The sequence below is a fragment of the Hyla sarda genome, chromosome 1 (assembly GCF_029499605.1).
Source record: "Hyla sarda isolate aHylSar1 chromosome 1, aHylSar1.hap1, whole genome shotgun sequence".
In the NCBI taxonomy this organism is placed as follows: Eukaryota; Metazoa; Chordata; class Amphibia; order Anura; family Hylidae; genus Hyla; species Hyla sarda.
The window spans coordinates 420,122,776-420,148,880 of NC_079189.1; the positions used below are offsets into that span (position 1 = coordinate 420,122,776).

At 40.3% G+C, this 26,105-nt stretch overlaps 1 protein-coding gene across 2 annotated transcripts in view; it reads left to right on the top strand.

Moving 5' to 3' along the window:
* The window catches only part of GRK3 (G protein-coupled receptor kinase 3), a 301,737-nt gene that overhangs the window by 210,630 nt on the left and 65,002 nt on the right, over positions 1–26,105 (top strand). For both annotated transcript variants that reach the window (XM_056529119.1, XM_056529110.1), the window contains exons 4-9: positions 3,268–3,369; positions 7,058–7,132; positions 20,079–20,140; positions 23,920–23,971; positions 24,801–24,892; positions 25,563–25,662. In XM_056529119.1, coding sequence (XP_056385094.1) covers positions 3,268–3,369; positions 7,058–7,132; positions 20,079–20,140; positions 23,920–23,971; positions 24,801–24,892; positions 25,563–25,662 — 483 coding nt within the window. The remainder of the gene's footprint in view (positions 1–3,267; positions 3,370–7,057; positions 7,133–20,078; positions 20,141–23,919; positions 23,972–24,800; positions 24,893–25,562; positions 25,663–26,105) is intronic.

A 26,105-nucleotide genomic window follows, 5' to 3' on the forward strand; every position in this document is an offset into this window, starting at 1 on the left:
GCTCACGTCTATCCAGCTGTAAAGGGATCTGGTCCATTTACTTTTCAATTTTCGGCCCAGTGATTGGTTATGTCTTCTAATGTTTCATTCATCTATTTTTGCTTTAAACGGTTTGTTTTTTGTCAGAATAGGCTAGGCATTGCATTATGAAAAGCTATGCAAAATATTCTTATACCAGTTTGTTTCAACTCAAAGATGTCTGTCTGCTGTCAACCACTTACATGTAGAGGACAACACTGAAGTCTAAAGGTTTAAAGGGGTACTCCGGTGGAAAACTATTTATTTAATTACATTTTTCAAATCAACTGGTGCTAGAAAGTTAAACAGATTTGTAAATTACTCCTATTAAAATGGCTATGCATGATATGGAGACTTTGAGGTTACATTTTTGTAACTGTAGGTTGTTCTTTTGTTACTCACTGCTGTTATGTGCATTATAAGAAGGTTGTGTGTATGGGCATGTCACAGAGAGGCTAGGATTCCCCTGTGTTTTTTTTCCATGCGGTTTTTTTTTTCACAGAAAAAAAATGCCAGTGCAATTTCCTGTCTGATGTTTTTTCTAGCGTTTTTTCTGCCTTTTTTGCATTTGAGTGCAAATTGCGTTTTTTCTTGGCATTTTTTTACTCCCATAGACATAGAGAAAAACACCACGATTTCAGGGAAAAAACACCATAAGCTCAACATTTTGCAAAACCACCAAGGAGCTGAAAAAGAGTGAAAAAAACGCCAAAAGGATAAAAAAAAAAAAAAGCCAAACTAAAAACATAAAGTGGAAAAAGAATTTTGCTATGTCTTTTTGATTTACAGCTAACCTCTGACCGAAAAAACGCCATGCGGCAGAATTGGCATTTTTCTTGGTGTTTTTCCCACAAAAAAAAAACCTGTGGAATTCCAGCCAGAGTGTGTTATAGTGTGTAATGGTTTCCATACCGCAAACAACATTTCTAGAGGAGTCTTTCTCTGTTCATTCTAAAAGGAGTTGTGTGTGCGTGTCTTTCTAGTGTACCTGTGGAAGGTGTTCTGCCAGCTTAGGATAGAGCAGGCATTGATCTGAATTCACTGTGGCAGCCAATTGCTATAATTGGCATTGGATCTGTTATAATACAGCTCAGAACTAAGATCTCAGGACAGGAATTTTCCCAGGCTTCTGGGCTCTCCCTGCAGCCTAGACTAGAATAGCAGCAAGCTTTCTGAAGTGCTTCCCCTTACTCAGTTCAGGGCATGTTATTTACTACAATAACACATTGCCTGTGTAGTCTGCACATTTTCTGGCTATTTAGAGGTAATTATACAATTAAGAAGCTTTCTCTTTGCTCAACATCTTTATGTTTTAAAGCTAACTAAATCTCTTAAAGAGGTTATCGAGGGATAGAAAAACAGAGCTAATTCCCCCCCCCAAAACATCACCCACCTCTGTCCTCTGTCCAGCGTGTGGTATAGCTGTCAATTCCATTGAAGTGGATAAAGCCAAGTTATACCACACACAACCTGAGGACAGGGGTGATGCTGCTTTTCTATCCCTGAATAACCCCTTTAACATAAGTCATAAAGCCTCTCTGAGAATGGGAATGGGGAAAGTAACTGTTGGATCAGACTGCAAACCATTAGTTTGGGAGATGCAGAATTCTTCTTTTTTTCTTCTAAAAAACTTAAGATACATTGGTTTGCATAAGTGAACATAATCTTTAAAAGGAAAGCTTCAGATATTTGCTAATGCTGCCAATTTTTACCAGTCGAGAATCTAATATGTAGGAAGGAATTTGATCCCTTTTTTCCCTTTTGATACGTGTCAGACAGGTTAAAATAAAAAAGACATCCCACCCCTTTATTAAAACATGTACATATGGCTGAGCTGGATAGGACAATTTATGGGGGTATCAGCCTGGATAGCAATTATACAGACAGCTTTTATGTTATTTGTATGGTCAGCTTAAATTGTCCCTGTCATTTAACAAAACCTTTGACATGCCTCAGAGACCAGTCAAATGTTTTGATCAGGGTGTGGGTGTTCAGATCCCCACCAATCATTAGAACGAGTTAGGAGAAGTGCACGTTGGCACACTTCACTCCCCAGCTTGCAGCGGTCAATCTAGTTGCAGGAGGCAGTCTTCATTATAATGCAGCAATCGGTGCTTGGCAGACATCCAGTGGCAGAGACAGTGAGGATGGGGGGTACATGGGACAGAGTGTTTCACGCGACACGTGCGCTTCCTCTAGCTGACCTCTAGCTGGTCTTCTTTGCATATCTTATACTGGAAGTTCTATGTACTTTATGGACAGAACACCACAGATATACTTAGTAGGTGCGGATTCAACCAGTGGATACCTATAGCAAAGCATATACCAATACCTAGTGGCATCAGTGCCGAAGTGGTTTCTCTCTCCCTCAAGTCTTCATTATAATTCTATGGGGCCATCTCCTACTACTGGACAGACATCTCTACAAGTCGGGGAGTGAATCGTGCAACTGTGTGCTTCTTACAGCTAATTTTAATTATTGGTGGGGTGTCTGAACACCCAGAACTCTACCTTTCAAAATAGTTAATATATCTGACATGTTGGTGGCAAAAGTTATGAAGAAGAACAAACAGATCAGACATGTTGAAATTCATTATGCCTGACCATTCTCTCCCCTTACATTAGAGTAGCTAATGTCAAGTAAGGCCTATCAGGCACCAGTGTTATCTATCAGTTGTTGAATTTGGCAGGGCATTGTGGCTTAAGTCAATGGAATCCACAACGAAGATGTGAACAGATTGCTAACTTGCTGCATTTGGATATACATGGGGTATACCAGAGGATAATCCCTTGCTCTAATATATTGTAGGAAAAAAAACCTTAACAAACTACCTTGATGAAAATTGATGCCATCATGCCCTTTGGAAAGTGATCTAATGGTGAAGTAGAATATCTAATAGTTGTGTTGTATGCAGAAGCCTTTTGTTTGTATTAATGTTTTTAATTAACGTGCTTCAGATTAGTTATTGATCATTTCTAACATGGGGATAATAATGAGAAGACCAGACATGCTTTGCCATTTTCTCCATGGTCTTCCATTAATTCTTTGATTGACTTTTTAATATTCACCCACCTACGTTCAGCAGAACTACTGTACTTATTTATTTGCTAGCCAATAGTAATTCATAATAAGACCATTTTCTATCCCTTCTAAGTTAGACATAGTTTGTAGCCCTGAATTAATGAATATTACAAAATGCCAAGAAGTTGCAGTTGATGTGAAGCATTGATCACCTCTCTCTGTTTCAGATAAAAGAGTATGAGAAGCTGGATTCGGAGGAGGACCGCCTTTGTAGAAGTCGACAGATTTATGACACATATATAATGAAAGAACTACTATCTTGTTCACATGTAAGTATTCTCTCTTATCTTCCGATCTTTCAGGCAGAGTTTGCTTAAAGTTGGTTTTTGGTCTCCAGGCATTTCAGAAGTGAATTTGTTAGTGAGCAGATATTTTGCTCTCTTCCAGCAGCCCTTAGATTCACTATATTAATAAAAGTATGAGCTGTGAGTGGTTTCGCCATGCAGGCCAATCGATGATCCAACCACTTGTAAAGTGCTAATAATATTGGAGATTCACAAACATTGTGTTGGCTAAAAAGTACCTGTTCAAAAATATTGTCATCTATTGGATGGATTTGTAATTCATATGCTGCCAAATCCATGTACATTATGAGAATAATTTTTGTTCTAAGAGAGTCAACCATTGTCACCATGATAGACTTAATACAAGAAAGACATCAGTAAAATGCCTTAAAAGTTATCTTGGTGGCAACAGTTCTACCAATACAGTGCCTTAAAGGGGGTTTCCGGCAAAAGACACCTTTGTATGGTATGAAAAAGTATTTAAAAAAAAAAACACTGATATTTTATTGTCCATATTGCACCAATCTCTCCATAGCAAGTGTGCACTCTCCCTTGTAGCTGGGACATTCTCTGAATGCAGTCTACTCTCCCCCTCCCCTCCTGTCTGCTTAAAACAGACCATTGATTTGAAAGGGTGAGCTCATTTTACTACTCATTAGATTTTAATGCATAAAGAAACCTTTCTCAGTCACAGTAGTTTCCCTTAGAACAGGTAAACTGCTGTCTTATTTGAAAAAAACCTTCCTACGGTGTTAAAATCTATTGAGCAGTAATATGCACTCCCCTTTTAACATCAATCGTCTGGTCCTCTACTGGCAGGAGTGGAGCATGGGGCAGGGAGTGTGATGTGCTTTCAGAGATTGTGACGGACATCACAGCTACAACGGAGACAGCGTAGCTAAATATGGAAGATCTGTGCTCTATAGCTAATAACATTGTATTAGTAAATTGCTTTAAAATAAATTTTGACACCATAGACTGGTTGTTTCTTTTGCCGGACAACCCCTTTAACTTCTAAACATGGTTCTATATGTAAAGCACTTCCTAATTCTGTTATACTGGTTATTCTTAACCAGTATAAGTAGCTCTGAAAAAGTTTGTATGTAATGTCATCTGTTTTTCTGAAGTGTACATCACATGATACTTTTCAGAGCTGTTAAATGGATCATATGACTCCGCAGAGCCAGGAAGTGCTTTTTATTCCCTCTGTTTTGGTAGTTTACTGAATGTAGGATATTGCTCATTTTTATAGCTCTATTGCATTCTTCCCTTGCCTTGTGCTTATGCTTTGTCACATCCAATTTTGGTCTAGATATGTATAAGTGACTTAAAAATACGGCAAAAACAAATATTAAGTGACTTAAAGCGTACCTGTCAAATCCCACAAAAAAAGAAAATTAATACGTTACTCAGTACTTGATCCTGGCCATTTACATTTAATTTGTATGCCTCTATCACCTATATTTATTATAAAAACACTTCTTTTAATTAGCTCACAGTGTTAGAAATCCTCTCAGGGGAAGGGGGCGTGTCCATCCCTTTTGCTGGTTGGAGGTGATTGGTGCATCGGCTCATGCAGCCTTGTCCATGAGTCATCTCTTGTCCATGCTGCTGCAGGACTGGTTAGTGTCACTGTAGGTATGGAGACCCCTAGTGGTGGGATTTTCAGGAGCCCTTTTATTTATTAAATATATAAAAAAAAAATTTATCAAACATATTACAAATGTCTACATCAGTGAAAACATCTAAAAAGTCTTTGGACCTGACAGTGCCCATTTACGTGTTAATTTGCTTAGCCTCTTTCCACCCTACTCTATAAAAGTGCAGATCACAACTCACATGGAGCCACTCTCACATGGTGTCCAAAGGAAGCAGCTAACCCTGGCACAGGTAAATAGTACATAACCTGTAGTCCCGCCCGGGAGGTGCTACCAGACAACCAGTCAGTGCATGCTTGTAATACAGATGTTTTACCAGTGAAGTGCCCATTCTGATTGGCCAGTTCTTCTTATGATTGACACATTTCCCAGATCTGGACTGTCCATAGCGTTGTATTTTGAGTCTGGTTTCAAGTTACGATGATCCAAAAAAGACATGTTGAAAATATTATAACCTTAGACCATTGTAAGTTGAGGGGCCCTGTATATCATTATATTATGTGTCCCAGTAACTAGTTGAGCATCATTTACAGTCAGTGCAGGGGATTTTCAAAAGTACTTTTCTCCACTTTCCTAGACAGGCAGGAGGACATCCAGACATCAAGAGAACCCGATCTTTACATCTATAGGGTGTTGCCATTGGTTATATGGGGTCAAACCTGGTGACAGATTCCCTTTTAAATACTTTCATCATTGTTATATTTTTCTCCTTATGTAATGAAGTATGATGAGATTCTGAGATATTGCAGGCGTCTGCTACATAGTAGTCCCTCATAGTCAGGTCATCACAAATATGGAAGATATGGTATTCTAGATGATTTCCTGTCAATTGCAAATAATAGGACTGTGACGTATGGAAATGTTTTTTTGTTTCTTCCTATTTAGAGAACATCTATTCCAGTTCTTGCTGTGTTCCTAGTGTGTTATAAGCTGAGAATGCATACTCTAGGGACAGAATGGAGTTGTCACTAACAGATTGCTTCATATAATAAGTGGTCAGATAGGATCAGCTCTACATCTCGCAGCTTGCCCTTGGGATTCACTCACATAGATATCAGCGAGCCTCTAACAATATGCATGTTGTGACAGTGCTAAGCCATTGTCTTATCAAGGCATGTCATTATTATGTTGTTGTATATGGAACTATTATGTCTTTGCCTCTTTATAGCTGTGGCTTTTGAATGAAGGCTGAAGTAAAATTGTATACAGTGGTCCCTAAAGTTACAATATTAATTGGTTCCAGGACGACCATTGTATGTTGAGACCATAACTCTATGGAAAACTAGCAAGTGTTTCTGAAGCCCCAAAAATGTCATCCAAAAATTGGAAAAAGTGAGAATTAAAGAAAAAAAATTGATAACTAATACAGACAAACCAAGTTGTGACATATAAAAGTAAGAAAGATCTGCTGAAAGCTGTGAATGACTGTCTCGTAGGGGACAGTAACTTTTTCATGGTCCTTTACAGTACATAGTCTCTCAAAAAAATTAAAATGGAGGTGCTCCCAGCAAGTGTCCAAAGGCACAGCTGACCCTGAGACAGAACATGTAGTACCTCCCTGTACTGTAGGGAGGCGCTAACAGACTCCAGTAAGTCAATGCATTTCTGTAATACAGGTGTTTCACCAGTGAAATGCCCATTCTGATTGGTCTGGACTGTCCATAGCATTGTATGGTTTCGAGTTACAATGATCAAGAAAAGACCATTGTATGTTTGAAAATATTGTAACCTGAGGCCATTGTAAGTTGAGGGATCACTGTACATATGTATATAAAATATGCATCCAATATTTTGTTCATTGAGTCAGATTTGCATTAGTACATTAAGAAAAATTATATTTTCCATGAAAGGGTTATTCAAAGGGAGTAGTTGTCAGATGATGACTAGGGGGTCTGTTGGTTGGTCTGTCGCTGTAGTTAATAAATGAAATGAAAACTATCCTTCACCTGACATCAGTACATAGATACAATTAAAGAAATCAATACAATAATGACCATTTTATTATTTGTCCATAGCCATTCTCCAAACAAGCAGTAGACCACGTACAAGCTCATCTTGCAAAGAAACAAGTGCCCCCTGCTTTATTTCAGGTAAGAGATAACAAAGTTAACCATATGCAGCACTGTGGTTTACACAATGGGCCCTAAATGTGCTTTGCACCTAGGACCTTTTATTCCAGTATATGGGAAAATATCCTGTAAAAATATTTACAGTTATATAATTGCCGGTTTCCTTTTTAAGAATTTCAGAAATCCATGCTTATGACTTAAGGCAAAAAAAAAAAATACCCCTATTAAAACTACTGTATTTATGAAATATTAGTTCAAAACCCAACAAGTCTTATTATTAGGGTGCATTCACATTACTTTTTGGGGATACAGCAGACCACAGTTTTTAGTCCGGCAACAAAACCAAATACAGTCCAAAAATGAGTTACTAGCTGACTCTGTCCAGCTCATTCATATGAACGGGGTAAGGCATGGGGATACGGTAGCGGACGGTTTTTAAATTTTCCTGCCGTATCCCCAAAACAGGATGTGAATGAACCCTTATAAACAGTGTAAAAACTTGAAATGAACATTGTAACCCTAATGGAAATTGTTTACTGACAAAAATGTAAAAAAAACAAGCAATGAGCGATTGCATTGTAGGGTGATCTGGGGTCATTAAAGGAGTACTCCAGCGCAAAATAACTTCTTCAGATAGGGGATAAGTTATTTTGCACTATAGATGTCCTTTAATGGGCCAGATGAGGGTGAGCTGGGCGCCTTTTATTCTGATGTCCTTTCCACTGTGAGGCCTGGTTCACATCAGCATTTTTTAAATTTCGTAACCCAGTTTTGTTGAACAATTTGAGAAACTGAAAAGAATCTAAAGTTAACGGATCCCATTAATTTCAGAGGGTGATTTTCCGTGCCGCTATCCTCAGTTGTCATCAGTTCTGCTCAATTTCCGTCATTTTAACAAAAAAAAATACCCAGCATGCACTGATTTGTTTTTCTGTCAGAAGTAATGAACATGCTAAAGTACCTTAGTCATTTTAACATTGTAATCTATGGTGACCTGAAATAATCTCCATTAGACGTCATTATTTTTCTATCCATTATTGCTACTGAGCATGCTCAGAAAAAAACTGGTTAAAAAATAACTGACATTAGCGATGATAAACGCATGTGTTAACGGTCCGTTATTTTACATTGAATTTTTTATATAAAAAAAACTTCTGTTAAAATAAGACAGTTGGCTTCCGTTAGTATCAATTTCAGATCTGTTAAGAATGACCTCAGTTATGTGACGATATGATGGAAATTTCATAACGGATTAGCCCAACACTGATGTGCATGACATTTACAGATTATCCTGCCCTTTTCTAAGTGTTCTATATGTGTCCTGGTTGTCTGGGAACATAAAAAATGTTTATATTTGGCTGTAGGTACTTTAAACCTAAAAAAAGAAGTCATACTCATCCACCAGGATCCCCCACCACTGCTACTCCGCCACCTTTTGGTCCTTCGCTATGTACATGAGCACACCCATTTCTTGTTTTCTTTACGGAATTAGTGATAATACACATTAGGACAGTGTTTCCCAACCAGGGTGCCTCCAGCTGTTGCAAAACTATAACTCCCAGCATGCCCGGACAGCCTTTGGCTGTCCGGGCATGCTGGGAGTTGTAGTTTTGCAACAGCTGGAGTCACCCTGGTTGAGAAACACTACATTAGGATCTGACAGTTTGTTTTATTGTGTGGTCTGTAAGTCTTGTGGTCTCCCGTATGATTGTTTTAGATATCCTCTGATGATATAACAGGATTTTTGGAAGTTGTATTGGAAATCCTTGCATTGATATAGTATTTGCTGTGAAATGACTCAACCCCATTCGTATATTTGTTCATTAACGTAAAATTTCTGAACAAATTTGCCACATGGGAACTGAGCCAGCATATTCAAAAGTTTTTTTTTTTTTTCCCCAGTCTGTACAATGTCCTGTAGTAAACATGTAATTGTAAGTAATAAAGCAAGCATTGTATGTTCAGGGTGTATCTTGTATTTTCTGGAACCTACAGTATAATAGCTCATTCCAATTTTAGACATACCCTGCACTGGTTGACAAAACAAGCATTTGGCTAGTTAAATCTGTTTTTCCTCTTGTATTATTGTACACTACACATTAAGAACCGAAAAGTCACATTGATACATTCACTTCTTTTAACCCCTTAAGGACGCAGCCCATTTGGGCCTTAAGGACGCAGACAATTTTATTTTTACGTTTTAGTTTTTTCCTCCTCGCCTTCTAAAGATCATAACTCTTTTATATTTTCCTCCACAGACTAGTATGAGGGCTTGTTTTTTGTGCGACCAGTTGTCCATTGTAATGCCATCACTCACTTTACCATAAAATGTATGAGGCAACCAAAAAAATACTATTTGTGTGGGAAAATTAAAAAGAAAACCGCAATTTTTCAAATTTTGGAACGTTTCATTTTCATGCCGTACAATTTACGGTAAAATTGACGTGTTATTTATTCTTTGGGTCAATACGATTAAAATGATACCCATGATTATACACTTTTCTATTACTGTTGCGCTTAAAAAAAATCACAATCTTTTTAACCAAATTAGTGCGTTTAAAATCCCCCTATTTTGAAGACCTATAACTTTTTCATTTTTCCGTATAAGCGGTGGTATGAGGTCTCATTTTTTGCGCCGTGATCTGTAAGTTTTTTTGATACCATATTTGCTTATATAAAACTTTTAATACATTTTTTATTAATTTTTTGGGGAATAAAATGTTATGAAAAAGCAGCTATTTTGGACTTTTTTTTTTTTTTTTTTTTTTTTTTATGTTCAAGCCGTTCACCATACGGTATCATTAACATTTTATTTTAATATCAGATATTTACGCACGCGGCGATACCAAATATGTATATAAAATATTTTTTTAACACTTTTTGGGGATGAAATAGGGATAATGGGACAATTTACGTTTTTATTGGGGGAGGAGGTTTATCACATTTTTTTTACTTTATTTTTTTACTTTTTTCACTTTTATTTATACACTTTAATAGTCCCCATAGGGGACTATTTATAGCAATCATTCGATTGCTAATCCTGTTCAGTGCTATGTATAGGACATGGTTATCGGTGATCTTCTGCTCTGGTCTGCGGGAAGGCAGATCAGAGCAGAAGACTCCCGGAAGAAAGTGGAGGCAGGTGAGGGGACCTCCAGCTGCCGTGCAGGACGATCGGATCACCATTTTAGTGTCCGCAATGCTGCAGATGCCGTGATCTGTATTGATCACGGCATCTGAGGGGTTAATGGTGGACATCCGCGGGATCGCGGGTGTCCGCCATTACTGGTGGGTCCCTGGCTGCGATCAACAGCCGGGACTTGCCGCGCATGATCCGGGCATCGCTCCGATGCCCGCGGTTATGCTTAGGACGCAAATGTACATCCTGGTGCGTTAAGTACCACCTCACCAGGACGTACATTTACGTCCTTCGTCATTAAAGGGGTACTCCCGTGGAAAACTTTTTTTTTTTTTTTAAATCAACTGGTGCCAGAAAGTTAAACAGATTTATAAATTACTTCTATTAAAAAATCTTAATCTTTCCAGTGCTTTTTAGGGTCTGTATACTACAGAGGAAATAGTTTTCTTTTTGGAACACAGAGCTCTCTGCTGACATCATGACCACAGTGCTCTCATTTTAGGAACTGTCCAGAGCAGCATATGTTTGCTATGGGGATTTTCTCCTATTCTGGACAGTTCTTAAAATGGCCAGAGATGTCAGCAGAGAGCACTGTGGTCATGATTCAGCAGAGAGCTCTGTGTTCCAAAAAGAAAACCATTTCCTCTGTAGTATTCAGTAATTTACAAATCTGTTTAACTTTCTGGCACCAGTTGATTTAAAAAAATACTAAGTTTTCCACGGGAGTACCCCTTTAAACTACTGTACAGCTGAGATGTTCTTGTACAAGTAGAGAATAGAAGTTGACCTGTCCTTGTAAGTGGCCATTGTGTGACATTAGCGATATCTCATTGGAGTGCCCCCCTCTACTAGAGCCTGAAATCCCTCATTGTCATTTGACGGACTGCCATATTTCCATAATATTGCCTGAAAATCAGTGACCCTTGAGAGCTCCTTAGACATTCCACATAGAAATGATGATGGCTTTACAGCTATTTACTACTTCTTTTACTTACCGTAAAAAACTGCACTTAAGCAGCCCTACTTCTGATAACAGAACTGCTGCGACCACTGATGCATATGTCTCATCATCATTTAAAGGCTGGAGTATATAGACGAGAACTATGGCATCTCCTGGCAGCCAAAACAGATTGATTTCAGGAAATCTAAAGATAATCCACATTTGCTGTAGGTGCCAGTTTCATATTTGAAAGGAATCCGTACTGCAAAATAGGAACCCTATTACCACTCCCGACCCCTTTATTTTTCATGTGTTCTATTTTGAGTCGTAAATTGGATAAAACAGTAGGAAACCATTTAGATGTTGTTCTGGAATTGCATCAGAAACTATAGACAACTGTTTACAATATTATGTTCACTACATAGTGAGCAGCTATAGATTTTTGTGTCTACTTAAAGCATTATGTTTGCATACCATCAAGTGGAAAGTACAAAAAAAGTCAGTAGGACGTATTCACGCGCAGCAGATTTGTTGAACTGTCCCATTGACATAAATGGTGCATGCAGAAATCTGTGCACAACAGAAAAGAACAGTAAACTGGATGGGCAGATTTTAAGTTGCAGAAATTTCTATAACAAAACTCCCTCATGTGGACCACCCCTTAGCAGATTTGTCCCAGGAATTTATGCAACTGTCCTACTCATCTGAAATATCCCCATTTAGATAAATGGAACTGATTTCCGCAAAATGATCTGCAACAAATCTGCAAACCCTCTCATATATAGGAAGTATTCACACGTACAATATCCTGCACATATTTAAAGGGGCACTCCGCCCCTAGATATCTTATCCCCTATCCAAAGGATAGGGGATAAGATGTCGGATCGCCGCGGTCCCGCTGCTGGGGAGCCCCGGGATCGCCGCTGCGGCACCTGCTATCATTACAGCACAGAGCGAGTTCGCTCTGCATGTAATGACGGGCAATACAGGGGCCGGAGCATCGTTACGTCACGGCTCCGCCCCTCGTGACGTCACGGTCCGCCCCTTTCAATGCAAGTCTTTGGGAGGGGGCGAGGCAGTCGTCATGCCCCCTGCCATACACTTGCATTAAGGGGACGGGCCGTGATGTCACGAGGGGCGGGGCAATGACGTCACGCTGCTCCGGCCCCTGTATCGCCCGTCATTACGCACAGAGCGAACTCGCTCTGTGCTGTAATGATAGCGCAGTGCCGCAACGTGGATCCCAGGGCTCCCCAGCAGCGGGACCGCGGCGATCTGACATCTTATCCCCTATCCTTTGGATAGGGGATAAGATGTCTAGGGGCGGAGTACCCCTTTAAAGCTGTAGATTTAATGCTGCGAAGTCCAATATGAACTAAATGACTGAACACAACTTCAAATCCAGTGCATACTTGATGCTGTACATGTGACTACACCCTAGGGGTAGGGTCACCAAAGTGTATACGCAGAGTATTTATCACTGTGCGAAGTCTGCTGCACAGCAGGAAATACACTGCATATTCTTCTATGAGCAGACACACAAGAATACCCGGCGTCAGTCCTGTGTAGGCAGTGAGCTTTGGAGATGTGTCAGTCACGTTGGTGCGTTGGACCCTCCTCCAAGCCTAATTGCCCTGTGCTCAAAGGAAAATATGCAGTGCATTTCTCGCAGCATGAAATACGCTGCATATATGCTATGTGTGACTCTACCCTAAAGGAATATTCCGCTATAAAAGTTTTATCATACACGGAGAGATATAACTTACTATATAGTGTTTATAGTGTTTTTGCTTGAAATTCCCCTGTCATCTCCCTGGCTCCTCCCTTTTTCCAGAAATGACACTTCTTCAATTTGCTGTCACAGTAGGCTTGGCTGGATCTTGTCTCTAAGCTTTAGCACTGCCCCCTGAATGATTTCACCATATGGGTCCAGCCCACACAGCCCCAATCACCACCTTATTCCAGCCCACACAGCCCTGCCATATATACACACACACATATATGTGTGTGTGTTTGTCTTCTCTTATGCATAGAACATAAAACTTTACTGGGACATTTAGGAAATAATTAAGTGTATATACAGCATGCTGCCTTGTTATAACCAATGCCACAGGCAGAGGAGCAGGTAGGGAATTCATACAGCAGCTGCTGGCAGACTGACTATGAGGGTGTGTTCACATGTGGCAGATGGCCATTTCTTTATCTCAAAAACAGTCCCATTTATCTGACTTGAAATGTTTCCTATAAATAGATATTTCTGCAACTAATCTGCACATGTGAATGCCCTCCTAGGGGAAATTCACACCTTTAAACCTCGCATCGGATCCAGTGTGTGTATACACCTTCATCTTTTTATTTGTGTTTTTTGTCAGGTAGATATGTGATAGTCAGTATGAATTGTGACCTATGGTATGTCATAATAAGTAAGATGTGTGTGTGTATATATAATTTAGACAGCATTAAAGGGGTACACCGGTGCTGTCACGCCCCCTCCCGTAGGTTTGCATTGAGGGGTCGAGCGTAGCGTCACACGGGGGCAGAGGCGTGATGTCACACGCCGCCGGCCATGTGGTCGCCTGTAATCAGACCTGGAGCGAACACGCTCCGGGGACTGATTATAAACGGGGTGCCGCGTACAAGATCCCGGGGGTCCCCAGCGGCGGGAATCCCGCGATCAGGCATCTTATCCCCTATCCTTTGGATAGGGGATAAGATGTCTAAGCACCGGAGTACCCCTTTAAATCTGCATTGTATAAAGTAAGTGTGAACATATTACATAAACCCCAAAATATTTATGCTCTGATTTAGTGTTTTTAGAACAGAAGTAGTAGTGTGCCTAGAAGTTTTCGGCCTTTGGTAAAAAAAATTATAATACTGGCTTCTGGAGTAATCTAGCAGCATTATAAGATTTACAGTAACTTTTCCATACCAGTGTTATCAGCAATTTGATCATATAATACATTAATACGTTATAGTCCAGTAACTAGACTGACCTGAAACTCTTCTCTGCCTAGAATCCTTATCTTCCTTAAAGTGTGCCCATCAGATCCAACAAAAAACTTTTTTATATATATATATCACTCCGTACCTGACCATGTACATCTAATTTGTATGTGTCTAGCACCTTTATTTTTTTTCTTATTACACTCTTAATTTAGCTCAATAGTCTGAATTCATCTCAAAGGGAGGGGACGTGGCCTCACTGTGCAGGTCTCCGCCCCCTCCCTCAGTATGCTGTCTGCTCACATCTCCTCTAGCATTAGCAAAACTACAACTCCCAGCTTGTCCTCACTGACAGTAGCGGGACACAAGCTGACAGTGGGTGGATTGTTCCTCCAGTTGTGAGCCCTGCACTCACAGCTGTCAATCAAGGAAGTGTGTCCATGACATAGGTGATGATGCATGGACACAGCAGGACTAGTATGTGTCCAAGCAGCCAGGGGGGCAGTTCTTTTGCTTTTTCAGTATGAACTACTGAAAATGTTCTAATGAAAGTAATTGCAAAACCTATTGGTTATACATGCTTTACAACATATCAAAAGTTTTTGTATCTGACAGTGCCCATTTAAAAACATTACCTATTTCTGAGGTCTTAATCTTCCATACCATGAGCATGATATCTTCCAGCATAGAGAGCAGTGGATTTCCTAATTGGATCAACCACTATCCAATATATTTATATTATTTTATATGTTGTATATCTATATTAGAATTTATTTTACACAAACTTGATGCCATGCAAAGATCCACAGTATCTACAGCTGCCACAATAAACAACCTCTGGATATGGCATATAACCCTTTTCTGTATGATCTTGTACTCCTAGTCTATAAATCATGCCTAAAGGGACAAGAGATTAAACACTGCTTCTTAAGAGAGTGCTTCTGCTCATATGGCAGGTGTCACCACTTTTAAAGTGTTTGGGGAGATTATGCAGATGACCATGTCACATTAGATGGGTACTCTGGTGGAAAACTTTTATTTATTTATTTTTTTAAATCAACTGGTGCCAGAAAGTTAAACAGATTAGTAAATTACTTATATTAAAAAAAAATCTTAATCCTTCCAGTACTTATTAGCAGCTGTATTCTACAGAGGAAGTTATTTTCTTTTTGGATTTTTTTTCTGTCACGACCACAGTGCTCTCTGCTGACACCTCTGTCCATTTTAGGAACTGTCCAGAACAGCATATGTTTGCTATGGGGATTTTCTCCTGCTCTGGACAGTTCCTGACATGGACAGTGGTGTCAGCAGAGAGCACTGTGGTCGTGACAGAAAAGAAATCCAAAAGCAAAGAATTTCCTAATAAGTACTGGAAGGTTTAAGATTTTTTTTAAATAGAAGTAATTTACAAATCTGTTTAACTTTCTGGCATCCACCAGAGTACCCCTTTAAGGTAGGGCATTCTTCTTATCTAATGAGGTGCCCCAAGTACTTTGCCCCAGGCTTGATCAGTTTGCTTCTTTATAAAGTGTTTCCGCTGATGCCAAGGTAGAAAATAGTAGGGAAGAGATTGACCTCACCAGAAGTCAAGGTCATAACTGCTAATAAATCTGTATATTTTTTCCCCATGATCCACCAATATCAAACAGTTTGCAGATATTGACTACTGTTCCCTGTGTCAGTTGTTTGCTGGCTGAAGAGCTAAATGCTCTGTGTTCTACTTTAATTGAAAACTGGTACAGTAAATCCTCCACACTATTATTTCTTAGAAGAAACATCTGTAACCTCACATTCCGTTTTAAAAAAGAGAGGAGGCAATGTCTGGACACACATAAGCGTGGTAGACTGCACTTTTCCCCCCGCAAACCAATGATAAAGGTTTGTGTAACAGATAAACAGTCACTAATAGACAGGGTTTGGTGGTGTATGGCTGCTTGGCATTGTACGTCAGTATATCTGATTGATGAAATCCCAATGTATACCAGTGACTTGGACCACAGGAGCCTGATCTTGTTACTATTCAAATGTTAGGCTGCATACACACTACGCTTGGGGCATACAGCAGCCACATCTGGAGGAGGCCGGATGAAGTCTGCTAGTGATTCCGGTCAGGTAATTTTCGGACAGTATCCTTTTTTTTTCTTTCATTCATTTATTTATTTATTTATTTGCCAGACTGAAAGGTTTTCAGTTTGACAAAGAGCTTGCTACAGTCCAAAATGAAGCCGACTGGAGTTACCATCTTGCTGCATCCGGCTCATTGAAATGAATATGATATGGCATAGGTACAGCGGGGGATATGACAGAAACCGGTTTTCAAATTCTCCCACCAGATCCGGCTGCCGTATGCCTAACACGTAGTGTCAATGCACCCTTACATGGATCACTTTGTGCTACTGCCACATGCAAATGCAGTTGTGTTTTATCACAGGCTGGATATTGTGCTCACTTTTATAGAACATGGGTGAATACATGCAGCATATAGAAAACTGCTCTGCATGCCCTGTCTGTTATAGATAGCCGTCACAAATGTTACCCTTTGCAATGCAATCTTTTGATATCTGTGGCCACATCTAGATCAAAATTGCATTTTACACGTGTATTTTTCCCCAGTCTTTGGCTTAGTCCTTTGTATTTTGGGCTTTGTATGAACTCCTATATAGTACTGCACATGGACTGCATGGTAGTTATATTGTACCTTCTTGTACCGTAGAGGCCACACCAATATAATCGGTATTGAAGACAAATTGTTTCATTTAATAAAGACTTATATTTGGGTGGGTGGTGTGAATAGCTTTCTGTGGCAGCAGGTTTAGCGATGGCTGTTCTTTCGTGCTCTTCTAACTTACGATGAATTGAGCTACTGTCTGTGAGCTGAGCACTGAAGACCCATCTTCTTGTCGCCACGGTGTAGAAGCTTGTATTATTAAAGTGTCTGATATGAGATGACTGGTTGTATGTCATGTTCTTATGTAGTCAGGAGGAGAGCAATACTGGTGATATAATTGGTAATTACACTATCTTCTGATATTATTCACAGATCTCTTATTCCTGGTATGTTACTCATTCCTTAATAGCCTAAAGGGGATCTGACAACTGTATTTGCTAGTAAGAGCTACAGACACTGTTATATGATTGTTGGGGTATTAAAGCAAACTGTACCTTTCCTAGAGCTGATGGTGGCTGTCCAACTTATAAAAAATTTTTTTTTTTTATCCTTCAGCAAAGTGTTGGAGGCGGAGCCAAGTCGCTCAAGTGCAATAGCCCTGGCACACCTCCTCTTGCCCACACCTTCCAGCATCCTCCTTAACTGATGTACAATGCTTTAACAAAGAAGGGACTGGGGTTAAGGGTGAGCCAACAGTCGTGCCAGGCTGTCACACTTGAACAACTTAGCTCCACCTTCTTGACACTTTGGCTGAAAAAAGGCAGATTTTATACGTTTTGCAGCCACCATTCGCTCCAGGAGAGGTACAGTTTACTTTTATACCCTAACAGTTATCCAACTGTGTATGCAGCTCTTAGCAGCAAAACCAGGAGTGGACCCCAAAGTGACAAAAAATAAAAAGGAAAGACTTATTTTTCATACCTCCTGGTTTGGCTTAAAGAAAAAAAAAAATATATATATGTATATATACGAGTTGAAGAGCAGCACTCCCAAGCCAACTGTGCGTGGGTGCAGTCAGTCTCTGGGACCCCGGTCCTGGGTCCAAAGGGCAATAGAAACAAAAAAATGGCGACCGCAGCACTCCAAATAAATGTGAAAAAATTTATTCCAAGGTAAAAACAGGCAACGTTTCTGTGGCCTCACACCACCATTTTTAAGCCTTGAAAATGGTGGTGTGAGGCCACAGAAACGTTGCCTGTTTTTACCTTGGAATACATTTTTTCACATTTATTTGGAGTGCTGCGGTCGCCATTTTTTTGTTTCTATATATATATATATATATATATGTCAACATGTCAACACTGTCTTTGCTTTCATTCTACAGCCACCATTTCCAAGGAGTTTTACTATTTGGTAACTCTGCACACAGGTAGGCGGGAAGTTTATTGCAAAATGGGGTGTAAGACTCGCCATGCCCCCCTTAAAAAAAATTAAAAAAAATTATTCACACCCTCTCTGCTCTATTCGCACACCATTTTGCAAAAAAAATTCCTTCCCATGTGAGAATTCTGGGAAAGTACAGATAACCAGAAAGTAAACTCTCTATATGCTGGGAACTGAGGGTAAAAACACTGTTGGAGTTTTAGCTACAAGATGATATAGAAACTTAAATTATTTTGAACTGACCACAGGTCCTCTTTAAATATTAATGGCTTATGTGTAGGATAGATTATCAGTGTATATGATATGTGGAAAGTCCAACCCCAATGATCAACATGAAGGGTCAATGATTATTTCTGGCACAGTAGCTTTTCCATATGGGGTGGTGGTGCCTGGTACTGTGTTGTGCAGTTCATCTGTTATTCTTACCAGAAATGTATGACTAAATAGCCAGTTGAGTGTTATCAGTAGGCGTCGTGTCCCTATACTGTCAGATTTGATTGGATAGTGTCATACAGTGTAAGGACACGCCCCACTGATAACACCCAATTGGCTTTTTAGTTATACATTTCAAGTAGCAATAATAGATGATCTGTGCAACACAGGGGTGCCTGGTACTGCAGATCAGTCCGTTTCATTCCTTTTTACTGATACAAGGGGTTTGAGTCGACTATAAGCACAGGCCATCAGTGTTTTTGCCATGGAAAACCTCTTAATAAAACTGCATAAAAAAATGCAAGGCTCAGATGCGCAGTAAATATTAAGTAGAAAAGTGTCACTTTGCCAATAGTAGCCAGTCAGATTCCACTTTTCAGGGTTTTTAAATTAAAAAGATGCAATCTACTTGAGCTCCCAAATGCTATTGAAGATCTTGATATTGTAAAAGCTAATTTCCCAAAATGTGGGAACATGTCTTTGAAAGAAACTAATCATTTTAGTTTTACACTTTATGGGTCAGACTCCAGTAGCTTCTGTTTGGCTGATGGCATGACGACTTTTAGAAGCTTCCACAATATCTATTCTGAGCTACAATAAGGGGATCATCTTTTTGTGTGTGTGCATAGTTAGCTGGATTGACCACTAGATGGCTAAAAGTCCTTATTAGAACTTGGGGTATTATAAAACTGAAATTATGGGGGGTCATTGGTGATTTTAGCCAAATTAGATTGTGGTACAATGCACAGGTTTTATTTTATTTCTGTACCTATCTGTACCTCATTTGGCAGCTCAGTGGTTCCTGGATGGGCATGGGTGGGGTCTTGGTTTATTGTTTTGTATTTGTTATGTTCTTCTTTTGTACCAGTGCATTCAGCTTCTTCACCTTTTCACTATGAAACCCACTTACAGGACTGTAAAGTCCTTCTCTTCTTTGAACCTGGAAATGTTTTTTGCATGCTTTCCATACCATTTTGTGATATCAAATAACATTTAGAAGAAGAAAAAAGTGCAATTATTGACATAACTGGAGTTTGCCATCTATTTAGGAAAATTTCAGATCTCTGAATGTATATATTTTTGTGTGCTTGCTTGCTTAGCTGTGATTGACAGTCTACCAAAAAATATTAGTTTACAAGTAACAAAGTCCACTTTTCTACATGATCCTGAGGCAATGCCTTACTACTTGGGAGCTTAGTGCAAAATTCTGATTGCCGACTATGGCCCCTGAGCCACTTGTTAGGGAACAGCTGCTGTTGGGCCATTCTTTACTCTTAGATTAGGCACTTTACTCATTTTATTACACATCATTTTGGTTAACCTGGTCACTTATATGTTGTATGTGAAATGGATTGTTAGATTTATAACATTGTTAGCGGTCTCATCTTCCAGGTGCTTGTGCTTGTTGAAGTAGTTTTCGGTCACTGGTTAGCTGTATAACAATCTCTGTTGTCTTTTACAGCCATACATAGAAGAAATATGTGACAGTCTTAGGGGAAAGATATTTCAGAAGTTTATAGAAAGGTAAGAACCTGCTATTACTATGGAAGACTTTACTTAATGATTGTATGCCATTTTATAGAACAAAAAACACATCTAAAAATGTTTCCAATGATGATCAGGATAAAACATTGCTCTCCTGACCTGCCAGCTTTAATAAATGCTAAATAACACTTCTGAAACTCCCTTTCTTATAGCTCTGTGTTGTGCCATCCATCTGTTATTCTTACTAGAAATAGATCACTAAATAGCCAAATGGGTGTTGCCTGTTGGGAGTGTGTCCCTATATTGTCTGGTACTGTCACATTTGATTGGATAGTCTCAGACAAAGTAAGGACTCGCCCCACTGATGATACAACACAGAGCTGTGTATGCCGGCAGCGCATCTGCAGCATCAAATACACTGCGAATGTGCTCCCGTGTGAATACACCCCAAGATTACATTTGTATCAGAAATCTTCAGGTGAGTATGAGAGAAAACGATAAAGAATTTGTCAAATAAAAAAAACTGCACCAAAACACCACAGTATTCATTTATCTGCCCCATTTATTACATTTTGTACATTAAGGATGCTTATCCATCCAGAGTGAAGATGGTTTATAATGTGTGGAGCATTGTATTGTTCATGAACTTGGTGAATGTTTCTATAGGTGCTTAAACTATTGTATTTATTAGATATGATAATGCATTTCCATTGATTCTTTAGCTGATGATATACAACATTTGCATTCCACTCCCACTTCCATGATAGCACCTCTGGAGAAGACTTTCTGCCATAGGACAGTAATGTGAAGATAAAAGCATGACATACCTCTTCACACCTCAGTTCATGTTTTCTGTTCTGTGGATAGGGAGCCTGGGAAATGGTCTCCCTGCACATTTAGATTTGCTCATCTTCCACACCTGATATAGCAGAAGTCGGGCTCCTTTCAAGACAGGAGTCTCTTCTGGGGCAGTCTTAAGTCACCCACCTCTGCAATTCTATCTGCCTCCTTTCCCTTCCCTGATTCACTGTGGAGGTAGCCGGAGGGCTTACCTCTGCTTTCATGGCTTCCATGGATCTGGAACCGGCTCAACCAAACGGGCACAGATCAATGGAGTTCAACAGTACTACATCGATCAGTGTGAGGAATCTAATGCTTGCTTCTTAAAGTCCCCTAAAAGGACTAATAAAGTGTTAAAAAAAATAATAATAATACAGTAGAAGTGGCTGGCGGATGTACAGAAGCAGGAGACCACTGTTTAAACATTGGTCTTCTGCTTCTGTGCTGGGGCTTCTGCGGGGGGGGGGGGGTGTATTGCAGCGGGGGCCTGGTCCCCATACTGGGTTATTGGCTGTACCCCTAATGGCAGCCCTGTGTACAAGGTAGGGCTGGCACTTAAGCCTTGCTGTCCCCTAATGGGAGTGTCTTGTCACCTAATGGGAGTGTTTTGTTCCCTAATGGGAGTATTTTGTCCGCTAATGGAAGTGTTTTGTCCCCTATTGGGTGTGTCCACCTCCGCTATTGTGAATGTCCCCTATTCAGGGGTGCAAATACATTAAGTCTTATGGGGAATTAAAAACTGTCCGCTTTGGGAGGTGTCCCCTATTCCTAGGTGTCGATTAACCCCTTGCCATAAAATACCATTTATAAACGGTGGTGCGGCACAGCAGGTTTATGAAGTGAGCTCAGGAGCGGAGCTCGCATCATACCCACACGGTCCTGGCTGGTATCAGCAGCCAGGACCCATGGCTAATGTACGGCATTAACTCTTTAGACGCATCGATCAAAGTTGAAAGCTTCCCGGCAGCTCAGTCGGGCGGTTTCACCGCGGTGGTCCCGATCAGCTATGATGCACGAGTAGGGTCCCTTACCTGCCTCCTCCGCGTCTGATTGCCGAATGACTGCTCCGTGCCTGAGATCCAGGCAGGAGCAGTCAAGCGGCGATAACACTGATCAATGCTAAGCTATGGCAATGCATTGATCAGTGCATGCATGCATGTTATAGTCCCCTATGGAGGCTATAACATTGCAAAAAAAAAGTGAAATGCTCTGTTTTAGTCCCTTTTGACAAGTAGTTTTTTTTATTTTTTATTTCCACACCCCTGGTATTGATAGGTTAATACTATCACAGCTACTTACAAAAAGAAAAACCTGAGGTATGAAGACTTGTGTCCTGCGTTAATCTTCACAGGTTTCCTGCCATGCAATGGAAGGTCCAGTCCAGGGGTGCTGTCATGGTCTTATGAAAACATAATTACCCTCAAGTAATCTATTTCAAAACAGTCATATATTCATTTAATCTTTCTTTTAGAGATGTGTATCAGCGATTGCTACACCATCTGTTCCTCTTTATCTGCTGCTCCTGAAAACAAAGATTAGTTGCTTAACCCCTTAAGGACGCAGCCCTTTTTCACCTTAAGGACTGAGCCCTTTTTCGCAATTCTGACCACCGTCACTTTACGAATTAATAACGCGAAAACGCTTTTACCGAATATACTGATTCTGAGATTGTTTTTTCGTGACATATTCTACTTTATTTTGGTGGTAAATTTTCGGCCTTACTTGCATCCTTTTTTGGTGAAAAATCCCCAAATTTCATGAAAATGTTGAAAATGTAGCATTTTTCTAACTTTGAAGCTCTCTAATTGTTAGGAAAATGGATATTCCAAATAAATTTTATTTTTCTTCACAAATACAATATGTCCACTTTATGTTGGCATCATAAAATGGACATATTTTTGCTTTTGTTACAGAACTACAACTCAAAGCATGCCTGGGCAATCGAGGCATGCTGAGAGTTGTAGTTTGGCAACATCTGGAGGGCTACCGTAACACTGTAACAGTGGTCTCCAAACTGTGACCCTCCAGATGTTGCAAAACTACATCTTGGCATGCTGGGAGTTGCAGTTTGGCCTTCCTAGTGGTTGCCACAGTAAAGATCGTTTTACTTTCACTTTCAATTCCCCCCCCACCGTCGATTCCCTACCTGATCCAGCAGGCTCCAGCGAAGATCCCGGGTCCCCAGGCATCTTCTCCTGCAGGTACGGCCTCCATCTTCTTCCCAGATCCCCTCGACATCCAGGGGCGGGCAGAACGGGGGGTTGCCATGGCAACCCCCTGTCCTGTGCTGCCATTGGTCAGAATGGCAGGGGATAGGAGGAGATCGCAGCTCTGCGACCTCACTCCTATCCTTTAGGCTGATCGGGGCTGTTGCTGACAACTCCGATCAGCCCTATTTTCCGGGTAATCGGGTCACCAGAGACCCGATCAGCCCCGGAATTGGAGAAAATTGCATGTCTGAATTGACATGCGATTTTCTCCGATCGCCGACATGGGGGGGGGGGGGGGGGGGGGTCTCAGGACCCCCCTGGGCGATGTGCTGGGGTGCCTGCTGAATGATTTCAGCAGGCATCCGGCTCTGGTCCCCAACCGGCTAGCGGTGGGGGCCGGATTTCCCACGGGCGTATGGATACGCCCTGTGCCCTTAAGGACTCGGAATGCAGGGCGTATCCATACGCCCTGTGTCCTGAAAAGGTTAAAGGGAATCTGTTCCCTTTAACTTAGGCCATCTAAAAGATACCGTAAGATAGTGATCCTGTATGATATTGGTGTCCTGCATGGCTGGTTGGCCGAGCTAGACTACAGCATGTGGCCAAACGTAAACAAGTGCTATAAGGGGAGAGCCAGGAGACCCCCGATAGCATGAGACATTTTCTAATGTGTATAACCACCTTAAGTTGCCTCAGCTATTTTATTAATATGGAGCCTGTAACACCTTCTAGATAACATTCTGTATTAATATTGTTCTCTTTTAACAGCGATAGGTTTACTAGGTTTTGCCAATGGAAAAATGTGGAATTAAACATCCATGTAAGTATAAGCATATAATTATTATTATTTTGTATAATACGTTTTTACAAATTAAATGTATTTAATTAAAGGAGCACTGCTGTGTAAGACTACTAATTCCCGACCCAAAGGATAGGAAATAAGTGTCTGATAACGTGTGTTCGACTACTGGGACCCCCGCAATCTCCTGGCTGGCGCCCAGCTCTCTTCGTGAGTGATCTCAGCTCCTTGCAGGGAGACTATTGACCCCCACTCAAAGATGTGGTCACCGTGTCCCCTCCATATATCTCTATGGGAGAGCCGGAGGGAATACTGTATCTTTGGGTCTCCCCTAGAAGATGCATGGAGGGGAGGGGGGGGGCGTGTCGGCCTCCGCTTCGGGTGGAGGTCGACACAGGTCTGTGCATGAGAAAGCTGGGGCCACATGCAGGAGATTGAGAGGGGCACAGCGGTCACACTCCCTGCGATCAGACACTTATCCCCTGTCTTTCGATGCAATAGCCCTTTAAACACTAAGGCCCAGATTTATTAATCTCCCTAAAACTAAAACTGTCTGGTTTTGCTCATAACAACAAATCACAGCTCAGCTTTCATTTTACCAGAGCTCATTAAAATATGAAAGCTGAGCTGTAATTGGTTATGGGCAAAACCCACCCATTTTCGTTTTAGGTGGATTTATAAATCTGGGCCTAAATGTCTCACTCTTACTGTGTCTCTCTCAGTCTCTGTGTGTGTCTCTCTCCTTTAAACATATTAATGCAACATTGTTTTGTATAATTCTTAAATGCATAAATATTAATTTATACTATTGTCTTTAGTGTAATGTTAATTTATTCTTTCTGGTGCCTAGCTAACAATGAATGACTTTAGTGTCCATCGAATCATTGGACGAGGAGGATTCGGGGAAGTATATGGATGTCGAAAAGCAGACACTGGTAAAATGTAAGTGTTGTAATAACAGCCATTTTTTTATGTAAGACCACGCTTTGAAGGTAGCATGTCGGATAATTTTGCTTAGTTTACCTAACTAGGGCTTAATAACTTGAATAATCACACCTCTAAACGAGATGTGTAAGGAGTGAATCCACCTCAATGTAATATGTTAATAAGCAACAGTGTTCACTTTCACCTCCACATCTTAGCCCTGTCCCTAATCTTTTGATTTTATTGACAGCTTAAGTTTTGGGCACCAAGGCAGAGTTTTGTGTATGTATGTTTATATATGTGTGTGTGTGTGTGTGTGTGTATGTATGTATATATATATATATATATATATATATATATATATATATATATATATATATACACACACACACATTCGTCAGATTATGACTTCATATGATTACTGTATGGCAGATTAACTTCCGCTCCACAGACTTCCAGATTGTATTGTCACTTATAGAAATGAATAGCCGGGGTCCCAGCGATCGGACTCCCTTGCGATCTGACACTTGTCCTCTATCCTGTGGATAGGGGATAAATTACTTTTTGCTCCACAACCCCTTTAACTTCGGTTATATGTACCAGGAGTAAAGTGTCTAATTCAACTCTTTTTCTGCCTAAAATGTGGACCTCTTTTCTAGCTACTTAACATGCTTTTGCCTTGTTTTAGGTATGCAATGAAATGTCTAGATAAGAAGAGGATTAAGATGAAGCAAGGAGAGACCTTAGCCTTAAATGAAAGGATTATGCTGTCCCTGGTCAGCACAGGGGTGAGTGACTACGCTTTCTACACCCTGATTCTAGAGAGTTAACATTGACACCAAATAATTGAAGAAAATGTCTTTGAAGAGCTCTTAGTGAGTCATTGAACTTCAAAGTCACAATAACTGCATTAGACAAAGCTTAAAATTGTCTCTCATCACCATGGTTACCAAGGATGTTGGCAAATGGTTATTGCTGTTCTCTGTATATGGATGCCAAGTTTGTTGTTCGAAAAATCACTCTGCCTCCAATGTATAATCAATGGAGTAACATAGGAAGCACACTCCAATTAAAACAAGCTCACTTGTAATAGTATTAGAAATAGATTTTTCTAGTGCACCTAATCCAATATCTGTCAGAGTTTATCTAGATCCAAGTGCACTGAATGCAGAGATGCTTTATATGCAGTCAGTGTTTCACGGTGTTCTAGATAAGAACTGTACAGAGCAGA